This window comes from Ambystoma mexicanum, chromosome 4q, assembly GCF_040938575.1.
Source record: "Ambystoma mexicanum isolate Mex_15411 chromosome 4q, UKY_AmexF1_1, whole genome shotgun sequence".
Taxonomy (NCBI): domain Eukaryota; kingdom Metazoa; phylum Chordata; class Amphibia; order Caudata; family Ambystomatidae; genus Ambystoma; species Ambystoma mexicanum.
This window is the reverse complement of record NC_090928.1, coordinates 1,017,284,433-1,017,304,348: the sequence shown is the minus strand read 5'-3', so window position 1 is coordinate 1,017,304,348 and position 19,916 is coordinate 1,017,284,433. Positions and strand designations below refer to the sequence as shown.

Genomic DNA, 19,916 nt, shown 5'->3' with positions numbered 1-19,916 from the left:
AAACATAGTACTTTCATTACTATGTATCAGAATATTGTTAGCATAAAACACATGTGAGGACGAACACACAGGTACATCTCAATAGCCAAACACGATTTAAACATTGTGTGCAACAATCAAACGACAAGTATTCGACCAGTGATGATCTATTTCAATGGAACTGTCAGTATCCATACCTCTGGCTCTGCATGGACTGCCATGAATGGTTGTATTGGAGAGGAGGCATCCGCATCTCCCTGAAACACAGTACTTGCATTAGTATGCTTTTCATTATTGGAAACACAACACACACTTGGGGTCGACGGCACAGGTACATATAAAGAGATAACCACAAATGATGCATTGTCCAAAAGAATCAAGGAAAATCCAAATATGATCACATTTCATAGACTTATTTCAACGATTCCTTTACATCTGCATCATCTAAATGAGATGTTGTGATTGTGGTGGAAGCTCCGTCGTCTCCCTGAAACACAGTACTTGGATTAGTATGGTTTTCAATATTGGAAACATAACACACACTTGGGGTCGAACGCACAGGTACATATAAAGAGATAACCGCAAATGATGCATTGTCCAAAAGAATCAAGGAAAATCTAAATATGATCACATTTCATCGACTTATTTCTCCGATTTATTTACATCTGCATCATCTAAATTGGATGTTGTGATTGTAGTGGAAGCTTCGTCGTCTCCCTGAAACACAGCACTTGCGTTAATAGGGAAGAAAGTATAGCAAATGGAATCACGTTATATGATCACGCATGATGGAGCTGTCATTATCCATACCTCGTGCTGCTGAAGAATATCTATGGATGTTGCAAATGTAGTGCGCACTTCCGAAAGCTGTTGCGCCGATTCGTATACGCATGGTCCCGCTTCCACTTCCCCTGGAATTACTTGAATGTCAGGCTCTGCATCAAGTGCAGGGGTTGACGCTCGATTAACTGCCTGAAACATAGTACTTGCATTAGTGAGGATTACAATAGTGAAAACATAACACACACCTGGGGTCGACAGCACAGGTACATATCAACGGCTAACCACGAATGAAACATTGTGTAGAACAATCAAACGACAAGAATTCCAGCTCTGATGATGACGCTCGATGGAGCTGTCAGTATCCATACCTCCAGCTGTTGAACATCTAGAAATGTTGTAGATGTGGCGGACGCTTCAGCATCTCCCTGAAAGACAGTACTTGCATTAGTATGGATAACACTAATTATAACTGAAAACAAACACCAGTGGACGATAACTAAGGTGTATATCAATTGGAAAGCACTAACCAAACATTCGGTAAAATGATTACACGATAAAAATAAAAATATTTCTTGACATGCATAAAACAGGTCTGTAGCGGATTAGCCTAGTAAGATTACCTGATACGCGCTAGAAGTGGTTGATAACTGCGTCCACGTCAAGGATGTAGAATGTTCTTGCTTCAGATTCAAGGGATAGTCAAGAAGTTGTAAAGGTAAATTAATGATTGATAATGAAATGCCAATATTAAAAATAGCCATGTAAGGCGACAGAATACTTGTAAAATGCTCAATACAGCACAGTTCCCTGTTCCCATAAATATACATTGCGTTTGTGGGTTATGAAATCGAAAAAGAATATATTGGTAAATGTCATTATTCAAAAAACTATACACTCATATCAATATCGAAATTATTACAAGGGATAGAACACCTACAATATCAATTAATCCGTTCGGATACCTACACACTACCGCAAGGCCTAAAGCTAAATCCGGACACTTGACTCACCGGTGGCGGAATGTGGTCGAATAGGGTGGGAATAGCGTTTTCGAGCAATTTCCGTGTCGTTCGCCGTTTATTCTTCTTTGTTACCCAAGATGTTGTGTACATGTCCAAGGAAAAGTGCCGGCTGCAGATGCAGTATCGATCACCCCTCTTGTCCTGTAAGACTTGTTGGACTCTACTTTCCAGCTCATCCAGTGGATATCCACAATGTCTGACCCATTCTCTTATTCGATCAACAGTTTTCGGGAATACCTGCATTGTAGTGCCTTCAGATTTAGCATGGGTCTTCGAAGGGCAACCGCTAATCGAACAGGCAGGCATTGTTGATAAATCTGAAAAGTAAATATCGACATTATTATACAATCTTCAAGAATAAAGATTTGATACAAAAGTAAATGAATCATACAATGATCAATGCAAGGTTTGTTTTGGTCGCAGGAACTATATCAGTTTATTATGTGCGGCTTAGTATTTGCATAAGTTGCAGAAATGTATAAATGATGGGACTAAAAACTGAACATGTGACTCATCCCTTGGATGTTCTGTATTGCACGAGAAGGAAACATGCTTACATTATAGACTGGACCCCCAAAGGGTGCAATTCGATGACAATAGACACAGATGAAAATAAATAGATCTATTGATAGCATAGCAATGGAAACTCAAGTCAATAGCAATGAGACCAATGAACCTAGCACTATTGTGTACTCAACTCGCAAATAGATAGAAATTTAAAAATCTGCGAAATATGACTAGGATACATGGCCTTACCTTGACCAACAAACAGTTGGATTCAGCAAGCAGAGCAGTATGTTGCAGGAGAATAGGTGGGTGGCCACAGGTAGCACACTGATGGGTTTGCTCTAAGCAGTCACAGAAGTTCACGGATAGCACGACGACGAGCAGATTAGCGTAGATCTCAGTGGTTGCCAGGTAACACGTTCAGGAGTTGACTTGCAAAGCACAAAGATGTTCTTATGAGACATATCAAGTGGTTTATAAAGTATTAGAAACAGGGGTGTGTTTGTGAAAGAATGACGTATGTATGTCGTGGTTTTAGGGGGGCGGCCTGTTTCAAGGGGAGGCCTGGCTAGAGACACGGGGTTTAGGAGGCCATGTGACCGATGGCCCCTTGGCGTGGGACACCTTTCGAAGTGTACATGTAGTTTGGCACCTTGGCCTTTTGCGCCACCGACAGCCCCCCATGCCAGCGCGCATCCACCGGCGCGAACCGCCTTTGATAGAGGGGGGTGGGATGGATGGGCCTGGGGCGTGCAGATAAGGCACAGGAAGACTGCTGAATGGAGACACACTTATGTGGATTGCAGGGGGGCGGCCTGCTTCAAGGGGAGGCCTGGCTGGAGACACGGGGTCTGAGGAGGCCATGTGACCGATGGCCCCTTGGCGTGGGACACCTTTTGAAGTGTACATGTAGTTTGGCCCCTTGGCCTTTCGCGCCCCCGACAGCCCCCCCATGCCAGCGCGCATCCACCGGCGCGAACCGCCTTTGATACAGGGGGGTGGGATGGATGGGCCTGGGGCGTGCAGATAAGGCACAGGAAGGCCCAAATGTTGACGACCCTGATTTTTACACAAATGTGCTGAATGAGATTGGTGCATGTGGAAGCGAGCGAATATTATGGGGAGTAGATTTTAACACCATTTTAGATGCAATACTAGATCACTCCGCCTCCACACACAGAAACCCCACAAAAACGGGACACACTCTACAGCAAATAATTTTGCAACTGCAGTTGGTAGATGCCTGGAGGGCATTGCATCCCCATAAGAGACAGTATTCATTCTATTCTTCAGTACATGAGACTGAGTCCCGTATCGACTATTGGCTGGTGTCGGCCCCTCTCCTACACCAAATCAAGGGATGTGAGATGTTTCCTCGCACCCTGTCGGATCATTCCCCCGTTGGGTTAGAGGTCACACTAGGAAACCTTAGACCCCCGCCCAGAAGATGGAGGATGCCCTCTGGCATCCTAAAGGACCCTGCAGTGGCAGAGGAACTGCATACCGAGGTAGAATTTTTTTTCGAAACCAATAGGGAGTCAGTGAGCAGCGCTGCGACGCTATGGGAAACTTTTAAGGCATGGGTGTGGGGTATCCTGATTTCTAAATCCACGGGGCTATTGAACGCGGTCAGGAAGGAATTAGCAGAGGTTGAGAAACGGTTGGGGGAGCTAGAGCAACGGTACACATCCTTACATGAAGACAACACCCAGGCGGATATCAATAGTAATCTACAATCCTTCAATAAACTAGCTAACAGGGAATTGCTTTATATGGCTACTCCGATCAGGGCACGCCGATACGGAGAAGGAAACAAGGCAGGGCACACCCTAGCTAACCTGTTGAAAGCTGATAGAGGCCGCACACTGATCTCTAGCATAGTGGCTAGCGACGGCACAGTGCAAACTAGCGAGGAGGGTATCAATAGGGAGTTTTCCCTCTTTTATCAAGAACTATATGCTAATCACGATCAAAAAACCCCCAATGACATTGAAATGTACTTAGATAGTATCCCGCTTCCAAAGTTGACTGCTGAAAGTAAGCTACTGTTAGATCAACCCCTTACGATTGAGGAAGTCAGGGAAGCAATCAAATCATTAGCCAACGGAAAGGCCCCCGGCTCAGACAGTCTGGGAATCGAATTGTACAAGGAACTGAATGATGAGCTTGCCCCGATATTACTGGCCATGTGGGAGGAGGCCACAGAGATAGGGACGTTGCCACCATCTATGAGAGAGGCTATAATTACGGTGCTTCCTAAGCCCAGGCGTCCCCCCAATGATATGTCCTCATATAGACCCCTATCCCTTATAAATTGTGATGCTAAGATATTTGCGAAGATTTTGGCCAACAGACTCCTGTCACACATGCCAGTATTGGTACACCCCGACCAATGCGGGTTCATCCCCACCAGATCCACAGCGCTTAACTTGCGCAGGTTGTTTGGGGTAATGGCCCAAATCAAGCCGGAGGCTCAGGCAGTTGCTGTGTCCCTAGATGCTGAAAAGGCGTTTGACTCTGTGTCATGGACATACCTGTTCACTGTACTGAATAAATTCGGACTAGGCCCGAGCTTCCAGAATTATGTCAAAGTGTTGTACACTAACCCGGGAGCCAAGGTGTTGACTAACCGCACTATGTCAGACTGGTTTGAGTTGAAGAGGGGCACCAGACAGGGTTGCCCATTCTCCCCCATATTATTTGCCCTGACCATGGAACCATTTGCTGCTGCAATTAGAGAACATCAGAAACAGAGGGGTATACAGATGGCGGACCTGACCCAATCTATATCCCTGTATGCGGATGACACCCTCTTGTACATCCGTGAACCTGACTTACACTTGGGATCCGTAATGGAAGAAGTGCAAAAATTCGCAGTATACTCGGGATACAAGACCAGTCAAGCTAAATCTGAAATTTTCCCCCTTACCCCTGCCACCCGAAGCCCGAAAAACACACACGGTCTGAAATGGTCCCCAGACAAGATAAGATACCTGGGAGTTATCGTCTCGGGTGACAGAACATCCATATTTTTGAATAATCACGACTCCCTACTAAATACGATTGCCACTAAGCTCCGATTTTGGGCTAAACTCCCCATCTCACTTATAGTTCGGGTAGCCGTACTGAAAATGGTCATCCTCCCTAAGCTACTTTACATATTCACTAACATCCCGATTTGGCCCGGTAGGCAGTTTTTTGATACCCTTAGATCAATGGCGGTTGAGTTTGTCTGGTGTGGGGGGGCGGCCAGGCTGAAGTGGGAGAAAATGGTGGAACCATACAATAGGGGAGGCATAGCGGCTCCTGACTTCGAATTGTACTATCTGGACGCATAGGCCCAATTTGTTAAGCATTGGTATGACGAACACGACACCTCGCCCCACATCTGTCTTGAAAAGCACACAGCGCGCCCGACCGACATAAGGTCAGTCATCTTTAAAGTTAAACAGAGGGATGAATGCCCATTTGACCCGGTTAGCACGACAGTACAGGCATGGATACTTCCAGAAACTTGGGGTGAAGGCACCTTACTACGCCGAGGCTCCGCTTTGGAACTTCACAGGCATAACACCCACATATGACCCAAGTATACAAAACAAATGGGACCCGGACGAGGAATTTAAAATTAAGGACATATTTCCCAACGGCAAATTTATAACATTAGAGGACTTCAAAACAGGGATGGGAAGGGACCAATTGATGATTTTGCAATATCATAGAATGAGACTGGCCTATAAAGCCCGGTGGCCGATGTTCCCAGATGAACCCCCACCACACCCATGCCTGCTGACCCTTGCAACCCGAGCTGGAACCAGTATCTCGGGCCTCTATGTGGCCGTGCAGGCTAATACACCAAGGTTAAGCACACTTAAGTCCTCCTGGGAGACGTACCTGGGTGAAGACATAACAGACAGAAACTGGGAGAGATACTGTGAAATGACCAAGAAGGTATCTATGAACGCTGGCCTTCGGTTGATACAGTTTAAGATGCTAAATAAGCTGCACTATACCCCCCTTAAGGTGGCAAAGTTTACGAACAATGGTTCCGGTACGTGTCCGAAATGTGGGGTGGATCGGGCTGATTCGATTCACATGTATTGGAGTTGTCCTCATGTGTATGCTTTCTGGGGAGAGGTTGCAAATGTCCTAGAGGAGATCACTCAAATTCCTGCAGACCTCACACCGTCAAAATATCTATTTGGGGATATTGGTAAGCAATCAGAGATTACAAGGAGGCTCTTCAACATTGCATGCACAGTGGCAAAGAAGTGCATTTTACAAAAATGGAAGAGTGCACAGGCACCGAGAATATGCCACTTTCTCAAAGAACTGACGTACGTTAACAAATGCGAAGAACACTATATAATGTCACTCCCGAATCCAAGTAAACCGAAAGACATATGGGCCCCGTTTAGAATATACCTATGCGAGGCGGACTCGACCAGCGGTAGCCCAGTAGGGCCAAGTGACTCCTGAAATCTGTAATGTTGGTTATGCTATAATACGACTATACAGTCTGTTGATGTTCCGAATGTTTGCTATGCGAATTGTTGTTGCAATGTCATGTACCACAAGAATTAAATAAAGTTTTAAAAAAAAGATAAGGCACAGGAAGACTGCTGAATGGAGACACACTTATGTGGATTGCAGGGGGGCGGCCTGCTTCAAGGGGAGGCCTGGCTGGAGACACGGGGTCTGAGGAGGCCATGTGACCGATGGCCCCTTGGCGTGGGATACTTTTTGAAGTGTACATGTAGTTTGGCACCTTGGCCTTTCGCGCCCCTGACAGCCCCATGCCAGCGCGCATCCACTGGCGCGAACCGCCTTTATATCAGTATATCGTTGCTTATCAATAACAAATGCCACATACCGGATATTCTTGTGAGCACAGACCCACACTTCAACCGGTGTATTATAGTGGTCAAGACCCTAAGGCCTGTATAATCCAATGGTAATTGTTGGGTATAGACATATGTGTGACTTTTATAGAGACATAACCCACTGAAAGACTTTGAACAAGTGTTATTTAGTTCATGCATTATCGAGAATATGTTATGTTAGCTTAGATAGATAGTGACCACCCTGCTTCACAGCGACCAGACCTTCACCCATTCGGAGCACAGATGTCTGACGTCTATCCTTGAATGGAGACACAATTGATCCATTTAAAAAATCGAAACAACCTTTGTTAAAATATATGTGGTGTTTTATTTTGTATCTTATTTTCATGACACAAAAATACAAGACTTTAAAGATTATACAGGTCAGGTTGCAGCACAGCGAGAGAAAATCCCCTGTACTGACCGCTGTCACTCGGGAACGTTTCTCTAATGGCACGAACGGAACAGGCGGGTATCACTCTTCGAACGCGGTGTCCAAGCCTCCCGTGGAGCCACCATGTAAAGGAACGATAGGCCACCAGCCTGTACCACCTGTGAAAAGGAATGAAACAAACTGTTTTTAAATGACCAAGATAAGTTTAATAAACGTTTGTTGTCAATGACAATTCTTGTAAATAATGGCATTCTGCACGGACAAATGCTATCTAGACGATGCACACTATTGAACGACTTACATGCGTTATAATGATATGTAGATGTAATTTTGGATATAGTAGAAGAACATGAAATAGGAGTGGCATGACAAGCAGAGTATACTTATTCGTTACTCGGATTACAAGGACGAACAGTTGCGCGAAGTTCGTACATAAGCACCATCATTATTCTCAACACGGCCCGTGTGAGGCAGGCTGCCCTGAAGTCTGGCAGCTCGGTGATGCATTGCGGTCGTGGCTCGCCTTCCGAAATGTAGGCCAGGCATCCCGAGTTTTCTCGGCAGCAGCAGTTCTCGTCCTCAGTTGGCATTAGCTCGCACCGATTGTATGTGCACCAGGTGGAGACGCCGTCCATTCGACTAGGCCCAGGCTCTTCATCTGTTGATTCGTCCTGCCAACTGCCGTCCGAATCCCCATCGTTTTCGCGTGCTTCCCTTTCCAGTAGTTCCTCCTCGGTATACTCGGGCTCGTACATGTAGGGCATTATTGTAGCCATTGTGTGTTAAACAAACTAAAATAATTTATAGCGGTGGTACTGGTATCTGTTCACACGGGTTACAAGCGGCGAAGGTAGCTGACCAGAGCACTGAAACGAGTCACAGAATACTCTAAGTAACACAGAGAGAGGAATGGAATCGAAAATCTGCTGCTGTGTGTTGTGAAACGGTCTGTTTATACTTATTGAGGAAAGAGGCGTCCTGCCATTTCCATGGCGACACGTCATTAGCTGAAGCGCAGCGAATGTTGACACAAGACGTGCTTTAGCGTTGGGAAATGGGCGGTACAAGTCTGCTGATGTCAGGCTCAGGGGCGGGGGAATTGATTTAGTGCCGCAAAAGCAGGTCAGCCAGGGCGATCGGGGAAAAGATAGGATTATCAGAAAATGGCGGCTCCCTGGTGCTTGTTTTCGCGTGCGTTTAATGGACGAAAACTCGGGTAAGGTCCATAGGAAAGTTTTCTAAAATCGAGCCACTTAGGCTTAAAAAAACATGGCCGACCCGTAGGGACAATAAACATTTTTCGAAGGGATTGTGTCCTCCGACGTATTCCTCATCTTAGATCTTAGATATCTCCTTCCAGCTCTGCTGGCCTCGGAAAAATTTTTCTCTAGAGGGCGCTGCGCGTCGACGTCCTCCGAGTCGATGTCCTTCGACAGCCGCCGTATCGACGTCGACGTCATCCTGCCTATAAAGGCCGCGCGCAGTGTCCGTTGCTCAGTTCCGTTTTTCCGCGCTTACTCAGTGCCTCGGAATACCGTTGCTCAGTTCTTAGTCAGATTTATCCTATTTACCTCGAGTTATTCGATCCGTACTCGATGGCTTCCTCGTCGGAACCGACAACTCCTCGATCCGGCTTCAAAAAATGTCGAGATTGTGGGAAAAAGATGTCGTTGACCGATCCTCACAGAATTTGTCTGTGGTGTTTGGGAGCTGAATACCATTGTTCAGAGTGCAAGGACTGTATGTCCATGACAGCTAAGGCCCTGAAGGAGCGTAGGGGGAAGCTGGAGAAAGGTAAGACTTTTAAAGCTTCTACTTCGTCGACGAAGTCGAGACATTCGTCTCCTTGTCACCATTCGCGCTCCAGGTCTCGGAGTGGGTCTCATCACTCCTCGAGATCGAAGCACTCGAAGAGGAGACATCGAAGATCCCCTTCTCCCTCTTCCTCTGTTTCGCCAAAGAAAATCCCTTGCCCCACGAAACATAGTTCCCGAGCTGAATGGGAGGAATTCCGCAAAAATATGATGAGCGTCTTCGAGAAAGCGGCCTCGACCCCCTCGAAGACTGCCGAGAGCGATGCTCTGGTCGAAAGACCCGAAGGTCAAAAACGCCGCGAGTCGCAGTACCCGGCGAAAGAAACCTCTCGAGCGCGTCTTGAACCCTCGAGCAGGACTATGACCTCCAAACCTTCCTCGAAGGTTCCGTCGACGCTGTCGACGAAGGTTCCGTCGACGTCGAGGTCGATGTCTTCGACGCCGTTGTCAAGGGGACCTTCGACACATGGGTCTGTCGACTCGATGCCGGCTTCGACACCGGCGTCGATGCCAAGAAAAGTCACGGTTACCACACATCCAGTGACTATCCCCAGGCCCTCGACGTCGATGGCGTCGATATTGTCGAGTAGAATTCCAATTCTGTCGAGGTCTTCGAGGCCTCCGCCTCTGTTTTCGACGCCACGCTCGAAGCCTTCGGCGTCGACGACATCGACGTTTTCGAGGCCAATAATGACAAGTTCGGCACCCTTTGCCTTGGAAATGGGATTTACTCCCTTTATGAGTTCAGAACAATTGAGAACTGTATCCTCAATTTTAGAAGAGGGTGATTTGTCTGAACAGGAAGACACATTTGAGTTACAGGGACCTGTAACCCCAGTTAGAGAGGAATTTTCCGCTGAAGAGCGCAGATTAAAGGATCTTCATGATTCTTTACATGAGGCAAGTGGGTTAGACACTTCCCCTGAGGTGGAGTTTGCTAAGCCAGACCCGGGGGAGCATGCTGAAACCCCCTACAGAGCCTTAATGGCCAGGATTACAGAGTTCAGGGGGTGGTCTGCACCTTCACAATCTTTCCAACAAGATGACCTCACGGATATTCTTGACAAAGGCCCACAGGAGGATCCTGTGGTGCCTTTTCATAAAGCTCTTCAGAGAAAGATCTTGACAAACTGGGAAACCCCAGATGTAGTACCAGCAGTAAATAAAAAACTGTCTACAAAGTACAGGGTGTCTTCTACAGACCCAGAGTTTTTGTCTAAACACCCATCCCCAGAAAGTCTCGTGGTACAGGCAGCATCCTCTACCGATGTCAAGACGGCTTATCCTACCGTCCCACAGGACAGGGACGATAAAAAATATGATGCTATGGCAAAGAAAGTCTTTTCCGCATGTAGCATGGCGTTAAAATCTGTTAATGCTACTTGCACCCTTGCTAGGTTCAGCCATACACTTTGGGAGTGTGCTTCTACAGCGGCTGACTGCATCCCGGAGGGAGAAGAAAGGGATGCGTTCCTGAATATTATACAGGACGGTAAAGACGCTATGTGCGAATCCCTCCAGACGGGCATTGATTCGGCTGACAGTATCAGCAGAGCAATGGCGGCAAGTACATCAACCAGGAGATTCGCTTGGTTGAGAAAGTCGGGTTTTGCCCCAGATGTGCAAGCCAGGCTCTTGAACATGCCATTCGATGGCTCTTCTTTGTTCGGGAAAAAGGCGGATGACAGTTTAGAGAAACTGCAAACTTCAAAAGCAGCAGCAAAATCCCTAGGAGCTGCAATCCGTCAGACTCATTTTCGTCCCACTGGAACCTCTGCGAGGGGCAAGTCCTTTCACTTCTACTCCGCATTCGGAAGAGGTAGAGGACGACCGGCTCAAAGGGGTCAAGGAAGAACTACCCGAGGTGGACGGGGTAGATATTCAAAAGCCGCAGCAACAGCAGGTGCCTCTTTACGATCGGCATCTGCATCAGCCGCCCCAAAACCACTCTGAGGACTTCCCTCACAGGACACCTGTAGGAGGCAGGTTGACTCAACATCTGGCAGTATGGCAGGCTATCACGTCAGATGCTTGGGCATTGGAAACAGTTGCCCAAGGTTACTGCCTGCCTTTCCTACGTATACCTCAGAGTCATCCACCGGGGATCAGCTCTCAGAAAGCTCCAGATCCGCTCCTCTTGCAGGAAATTTTGGACCTGCTAGAGAAAGGTGCCATAGAACCGGTGCCTGTAGCGGAGAGGAACAAGGGCTGGTACTCCCCTTACTTTCTCATTCCAAAGAAAGACGGAGGAATGAGACCCATCTTGGACTTGCGAGAATTGAACAGATTCCTCAGAAAAGACAAATTCAAGATGGTCACTCTTTCTCAGATCCTCCAGGCCCTTCAGTTCCAGGACTGGTTGGTATCTCTGGACCTTCAGGACGCTTATTTCCATGTGCCTATCCATCTCAAACACAGGAAATATCTGAGGTTCGCAATTGGCAACTCTCACTATCAATTTCGAGTGCTGCCATTTGGGCTGACCTCCGCCCCGAGGGTCTTCACCAAGTTAATGTCGGTAGTGGCTGCAAGTCTAAGGAGGGAAGGGATTCACGTCTACCCCTACCTGGACGATTGGTTGATCAGGGCTGTTTCTCCGGAACAAGCTCAGATCCAGCTAAATCACGTGTGCCACTTCCTTCACAGACTGGGCTTCTCCCTAAATTTAAAGAAGTCACAAATGATACCATCGCAGAGACTCCAGTTCATAGGAGCGATCCTGGATACTTCCCTGGGAAAAGCCTCGCCACCAGAGGTGAGGGCTCAAGATATTCTACAGATGGTTACCAAGTTCCAGCATGCCCAACGTCTCCCAGCCTTCGACTTTTTGAGGTTGCTAGGCCTCATGGCATCCTGCATTTTCCTAGTGCCAGAGGCTCGCCTGAGAATGAGATCCCTCCAGTGGGCACTGAGGACTCAGTGGTCACAATTCTCAGGGAGAATGACAGATCATCTTCAGGTTCCCGGCAGGGTGGCTCGAGACCTTCACTGGTGGGCCTGTCAGGAGAACATTCTGAAGGGAGAACAGTTTTGGCAACCCTGGCCGGAGATAACAGTAGTCACGGATGCCTCACTCACGGGGTGGGGAGCCCACGCCAACGACTTGACCATCAGCGGTCGTTGGTCTCCATCGGAGTCCAGACTACACATCAACCTGTTAGAGCTGAGAGCCATCAGACTTGCGCTGAAGGCGTTCCTGCCAGCTGTACAAGGGAAGAACGTCCTGATAATGACGGACAACACGGTGGCCATGCATTACCTCAACAAAAGAGGAGGCGTAGGATCACTACCCCTGTGCAGAGAGGCGATGCAGCTCTGGTTTTGGGCAATCCAAGAAGGAATCTCTCTATCGGCAGTTCACCTAGCCGGAGAGAAGAACTTGACAGCGGACGCTCTGAGCAGGCAGAACACAGTCTCCCACGAGTGGGAGCTAGCTCAGGAAGTCCTTCAAGAGATCTTCGCCCTTTGGGGAAACCCTCAGGTAGATCTGTTCGCCACCAGCCTAAACAGGAAATGCGACCTATTCTGCTCAAGGGAATTTCCCCCGAGAGGAGCTCTGGGAGACGCGTTCATAGTGGACTGGGAGTTTCCGCTTCTGTACGCGTTCCCACCGGTCCCTGTCATTCCTCAAATGATCAGGAGGTTGAGAAGATTCCGGCGAACCATGATCCTAATTGCCCCGGATTGGGCCAGGAGAATGTGGTACCCGGACCTTCTAGACTTGTCCATCTGCCCTCCAATTCGACTTCCATTCAGAGAGAACCTACTCTCACAGAAGGGAGGTCAGGTTCTCCATCCAGACATCAAAACCCTCAACCTTCACGCTTGGCTTCTGAAAGGCTGAGGTACAAGGATTGGGACCTCCCTGATGATGTTATGGAGGTGTTGCTTTCGGCAAGGAGGCCTGCAACAAAGTCTTTATACCGCTGCCGTTGGAACAGATTTTGCAGCTGGTGTAGAGAACAGAATATCGACCCTTTTTCATGTGGTACACCAATGGTTTTGTCCTTCCTACTATATTTGGCAAATTCAGGCCTTCAAGTTTGCACCATTAAGGGCTATCTCGCAGCACTATCCATCTTTAAGCGTACTGCGGAAGAACCATCCTATTTCAAATTACCCTTGGTAATACAGTTTCTAAAGGGGTTAACCAATGTTTACCCCCCAAGACCATTCCAAGTTCCCCTATGGGATTTAAACTTAGTACTAACTTTCCTGATGGGTACACCTTTCGAACCTCTCCATTCTTGTTCGTTAAGATTCCTTACCCTTAAAACTGTTTTATTAATAGCACTTACATCTGCTAGAAGGGTGAGCGAATTACAAGCTCTTTCTTGTAAACCCCCTCATACTATATTTCACAAAGACAAAGTTGTCCTGCAAGTGAAGCCTAATTTCCTCCCAAAGGTGGTTTCTGAATTCCATATCACTCAGAAGATTACCCTACCATCTTTCTATCCTCCTCCTCACCCGGGGAAAGAGGAAGAGAGGCTACACAGGCTAGACCCTAGGAGGGCTTTAAGTTTTTACATTAGTAGACTAGCCAGAATAAGACAGGCAGACCAGCTGTTTGTAGGTTACGCAGGTCACAAGCTGGGGTTACCAATAACTAAACAGACCATTTCCAGATGGATCATTCTAGCCATTCTGGAATGTTATAAACTGGCAGGGAAGGAGCCTCCTCAAAACCTTAGGGCTCACTCGACCAGAGGTATTGCAGCTTCATCGGCCCTCAAAAGAGGCGTGCCGGTTAAAGACATATGTGCGGCCGCTACATGGTCGTCTGTCCATACCTTTACACGTTTTTACAATCTGGATTCCTCCTCCAGTCAAGAGACTAGGTTTGGAAGGGCTGTACTGCATTCTACTCATCAATAGAAGACAGCGTGAAATCAGTACTCCCTCCTCCGATAATAGAATACTGCTATGGGAGCCTATCTAAGATGAGGAATACGTCGGAGGACACAATCCCTTCGAAGAACAAGTTACTTCTTACCTTGTAACGTTCTTTCGACGGGATGTTCCTCCGACGTATTCCTCATCGACCCTCCCATCCATCCCCGCAGTTCTACTTCCCTTGTTGTTGCAGCTTACGCTCCTTCAGGGTGATTAGTTAGTCCAGAAAGTATTATTGTGGGCTACAAAACGGAACTGAGCAACGGACGCTGCGCGCGGCCTTTATAGGCAGGATGACGTCGACGTCGATACGGCGGCTGTCGAAGGACATCGACTCGGAGGACGTCGACGCGCAGCGCCCTCTAGAGAAAATTTTTTCCGAGGCCAGCAGAGCTGGAAGGAGATATCTAAGATCTAAGATGAGGAATACGTCGGAGGAACATCCCGTCGAAAGAACGTTACAAGGTAAGAAGTAACTTGTTCTTCTAGAGCATGCCTTTAAGGCCTGATTAAAGAGAGCTCAAAGAGTTCCCATGAAAAGGTGTTTTGGGGAGGGAGGGGCAAGAACAGGGTTGGGGATTAGCATGGCAATGGGCAGTTGCCCACACTCCGACTGCTGCTGCAATGCCAGCATCTGAGCATGTGGCGAGGCCGCTGGCCTCTGCTGCCCCATCCACCACCCAAACAACTCAAAATGTGCTTGTAGCACATACTGGCACCATCGGACTTGCCCACATTCCGAATGCCACTGGACCCGCCTCCGCCAATCCCCCAGCCACCCATACATGCAGTCGACCACCCACCATCTTATCCCAAAATATTACTCGCCAGCACATCACACGTGCAGACTACTACCGACATGCAACCAGAAGTGCTGCAGCAGCATGGCACACAGCGCAAGACCAGTGCCCCCATCATGAATTGACGCAATTCACAGATGATGGTTTGAGGGCCATTTTTTTTGGAGGCGAGAGGTGGGCCACTTTTTTGATGCGAGGGGTGGGCCACTTTTCTTTGGGTGTCCGGGCTGATTTCTTGTCCCAGTCCGACCCTGGAGAAAAGCCAAAACGGTTGTCTTTGCCAGTAGATGTTTTTGGCTGTTCTGTCTTGTCTAGTGATAGTTGCCCTTGTGTGCTTACTTTACATACCTCTTATCTTTGTTATAAGTGCAATCGTCTGTGAATGATCACCTGCGACCCTTTCCATCCTGTATTTGTAATTTTTATGGTAACACTATATGTGTATAGTTTTTCTGTGGGTCAAAATAGACTGAGACTGTGTTCCTTGTGATATGCTGGATTTTTAAACAAATGAAATAAAATGTTTCAAAAACAAATTTTAAAAAGATATTGGCGAACAAAACTTTATTTCAAGCGTTTCTGTCACCGTGGCTATATTTATATCTTACATCATCGATGTACGTTTGTATTTGTTGGCTATTTGAAAGTGGACATTTTAAAATAGTGCACAGGGACACAGTTAAGAGGTTCTTGCATCTGTTGTGGTAAATACGCTATGTAATGCTGCGTGTTTGTTGTTTACAGGTTTGATTGGTGAAAATGCCCAACCAATCCCAGACAGCAACATTGGAAACCGAATGCTGCAGAGTATGGGCTGGACGCCTGGCTCAGGCCTTGGGCCAGAAGGAAAAGGGATCTCCGAACCAATCAGAGCCCTGCAGAGACCAAAGGGGCTGGGCCTCGGATACAGCTGATTCAACATCCCATCAACCTTCATTCAGCAATCCAAAGACCTTCCGACTTTTAACAATTGTGTCAACAACTTCACCCATTTCTGCTGTGATGTATACTTTCTAAAGGTGCATCAGACACAACACACATCAGACCTGCAACCCAAAAGAGTAGCAAATCAGACACACAAATCCGCAATGTACCGGTGCTACAATTCCATAAAGCCCTGCCACTGTCAGAAGGAAACATCCATGAATATTTTAGACTGATATTTTTTGTGAAACCCCAGGCGTGTTAGACTTTTGTAGTCCCCCAATCATGCCCCTTTATCTGTCCAATCTTCACTGTTTATAGGCAAGGGATGTACATGTGATTGGCCCAAGATTCATTATTTCATGTGAAAATATGGCCAAATCTATTTCTACTCAACTTAGCTTGTATTTCTTGGCTGTGCCATTCTAAAGTTGTTATATGATATTTTCGATAAAACTGAACGATCTTCTTAAAACGCCATATATAAACCAACTGTAGTTAGTTTCAACTAAACACCTTCTCCTATTTAGCAAACTCAAATACACATTTGTATGTGTCAGAAAGCATACGTTTATGAAAGTTGCATTGATTGTGGGTGTTAAACTATGCTGCGCATTGCAGGCAGTTTGCACCATTGCAAACAATTGATAAAGATCATTTTGTAAATTTTCTACTGCTTTTTTGATAGGGAAACAGGTTTTCATCATGTCCGTATTATGTAATGACTTTTGCATAAGGGAAAAATAGAGGCAAGCAGGCACACTATTTTATGCTTGTTACTGGTTGCTCTTTTAATTTAGTTGAGTCCTATTTTAAGTACATAAAGTTTTTTTGCTTTACAGCCAAACAAATATTTTTGTCATTTAACCTTTTTGAGTGCCCAGAGGACATATCTACTCCTTAAAAATGCAGAGGACAGATCTACTCCTTAAAAATGCAGTTTTGACAAATGCTGTGCGTATATTGATCTATATAGCTGTTTATATATACATATATATACGTATATATATATATATATATCAACTAACAGGGTCACAGGGGCAGCAGGTTATGTGCCATCCCCCCTCGAGTCCCTCGGACCCCTCAACCCCCAGGCAAAACCTGTTATGCCCGTGCACTCCCTGCCCTCTCTGACTGTGATCGAGATTGGTGGTTAAGTAGAAAAGGAATGCAGCAAATGCTTTTTCATCTGCATTTCAAATGTGAAAGGTAGGAGGAAGTTTGTGTAGAATCAGTTTGCTGCCGTTCTTAATGTACAGACATACTGCAACATCCGTTTCAAAGTCTTTCAAGTATAGATTGCAGCAACACCAATTTGCTCCAGTCATTATTCATGCAGCAACTATATTTCAAAGCATTATGCTCTTTTTTCATCAATATAGACATTATGCAATATGCCTACGTTGCTTGGTTTATATGGATACCAAAATGTCACTACTTACTTGTAATGTCTGAGTGTATGGCATACATTTGTTCAATGGCCTATGATGTATTAGTTTGGCTCTATGATTTTGTTCTTAAGTATGGAGCATTGCATTACCTTAAACATTGGGAGCAGTGTTACCATTTTAATTCCAGGTAATTAATATAACTATGCAAAATTTCACTGAAAGAAATTCAGTATCGTTCTGCGGAAAGGCAATTATTAGGCGGGTAAATAACGTTTTGTGGTATTCTATCCTTACCAGCGAATTAGAAAAATAATTTTGAGTACAGTGATATGTAGTGATTAGCTGGCTAAGTCAGGCAATTAGATTGTGAAAAATATCTCTCATATTTAGGTGTGTACAAATGAAGGCGAAAATAGACTGTTGACTGCCATCTGTATAGTCGTTTCTTCATCTAATTTGCATCTTTTGACAGCTTAATTGCAGAGGGCATGGATTTTAGTTAACTCAGCATTCCCTAACCGCGTCCTTACGCCACCCACTATTTAAGTGGGCCTGCACGGCTGTGTTGTACAGCGTGGCAAAGGCACCAACCCTGGGATATATTCATGAACAGCAGTGTTGAGCCTTGTGGATGCCAGGATGCTGAGCCCGAGGACAGATGCAGGCATAGAGAGACCAAGAGGGACCAAGTCCCATTTTTTAATACCAAGTCACTGTTTGTCACTTCAGGTCTTGAGCGAGATGGAAATGCATGGGAACTACGACTGCTGGTCCACGCTTTTGACTTCAGATTTTCTGCCTCATTGACACATCCAGTGCACTTTAAGTTAGAAGTGGTGGCAAGTTTTAAAAGGCAGCAGTAAAAAAAAAAGAAAGTATGCGAGTAGGGGGCAAACTACGTAATCATTGCATTTTATAGTTTTTTAAATGATCAGTTGGATATCACTTTGTGAAATTAACCATATGTTTTGGAAAAAATCTGGCCAAAAGTTATAGAAGATTCAGAAAGGTAATCCACCAGAATTTATTTTGACAAATGAAAGGGAATTCTTAAATGCAACAAATAAGTTGCCTGATAATTTTCATGCTTAGAGGTCCTTTTTTTCATCTCAACGGCATGTTTAAAACCTTTCATCAGAAGTGCACGCTCCTCATGATGGTGGACTTTCTATCATATTGGTTTATATGGGTATGTGTGTTTTATAGTAGGTTTGCAATTCGGCAATATTTTATGAGTAGACCACTTCAATGCTGCAGAAATGTAAGAGTACTGTTTTAAAAAAAAATATTTCTTATTGTATAGTTGCTGGACAAGTCTCTGTAGACACTTATTGCTGAAATGTCCATCTGAGTAAATTAAATCTAGTGAATTGGCCATGTCACCGAACTGTACCTCTTTTGGTAGGGGGTCTTAAAGAGCACAAATACATTTTTTCTTAAAATCGTGTTCTCCATCCAACATTCTACATAGCCCCAAAACTGCTTGTTATTTTGTTTTGTGAAACTTTTGACGCATTGTTTTATGGCTAACATTTTAGAGTGGAATGGTCTCAGCAGTGGTCGGACTAAGTCTATTTTCAGAAGAAACCGTTTGTCAATAACTTTTAGAAACTCAGGTTTGTTTGTCTCTGACCCGACTGTTTCTTTGGATCCATTCATAGAGGTGGTGGGGATGAAGAAAAGCAATTCATGATTTATGCCCATTGTTATAGTCACCATTTTCTACAATCTACAGACCAGCTGCTTGTCTTTTATGATGTCAATGTTTGTACAAATCTTAATCGGTGTGTTTCAAGTTTCAGGGAGATCATTGTTAAATATGCTTATTTAAGAAAACTATCTAGTAATCAAGAGCAGAAACCAAATACTGTGAGATATGTTCATGTCAGCAAAGAAAAAGCATCTTTGTGGAAAGTTTTGCTTTTGAAAATCAAGTCATGAGAAAATAAACACAAAGTGGATTCTGTGTTTCTCTTATTTCGTTAATTGTCGATAATCGTGTTAGCAAAGTTAATCCATTAGATCAATGAATTAGCTAAGAGTAGATTTGGCCATTTCATTTACCATCACTGTGCCACAGAGTAGCTATCATTGGATGTTCATCTCCAGTTCAGAGCCACAGATCTCAAAGCACTGTGGCTATGTGGTCATTAGGTAGAAAGCTTACATTTTTGCTCCTTATGGGATTGTTATTTTCTTATAGGACAGTGCTATTTTATGCATGGCTTCATTAGCCCAATACAAGGCATGCTAAAGGATGCAGCACCCACACACACGTATTATCCCAGTCATTGGTGTATTAAGATATTTGATGATAGATCCATGGATTAGTATTGTGCACAGACATATTTGGGATACATTTGACTCCATGTATAACTAATTTGTTTTTGTAACCACTGTTTGATTTGCTGGCCTGCTATGCTTTTTAGGCATAGTCCAAGAAAACAATTAACAAGGCGTCCAACAGGGTGCAGGTTACCATCTTGTACACTCATGTACTGTGTCAAAGTACTGCCTTATTCG

At 45.5% G+C, this 19,916-nt stretch overlaps 1 protein-coding gene across 2 annotated transcripts in view; it reads left to right on the top strand.

Moving 5' to 3' along the window:
* GPATCH2 (G-patch domain containing 2) overlaps positions 1-19,359 on the top strand; it is a 1,007,975-nt gene extending 988,616 nt beyond the window's left edge. For both annotated transcript variants that reach the window (XM_069608577.1, XM_069608578.1), the window contains exon 10: positions 15,823-19,359. In XM_069608577.1, coding sequence (XP_069464678.1) covers positions 15,823-15,992 — 170 coding nt within the window. In that variant the 3' untranslated portion in view covers positions 15,993-19,359. The remainder of the gene's footprint in view (positions 1-15,822) is intronic.
* The last annotated feature ends 557 nt before the right edge of the window (positions 19,360-19,916 follow it).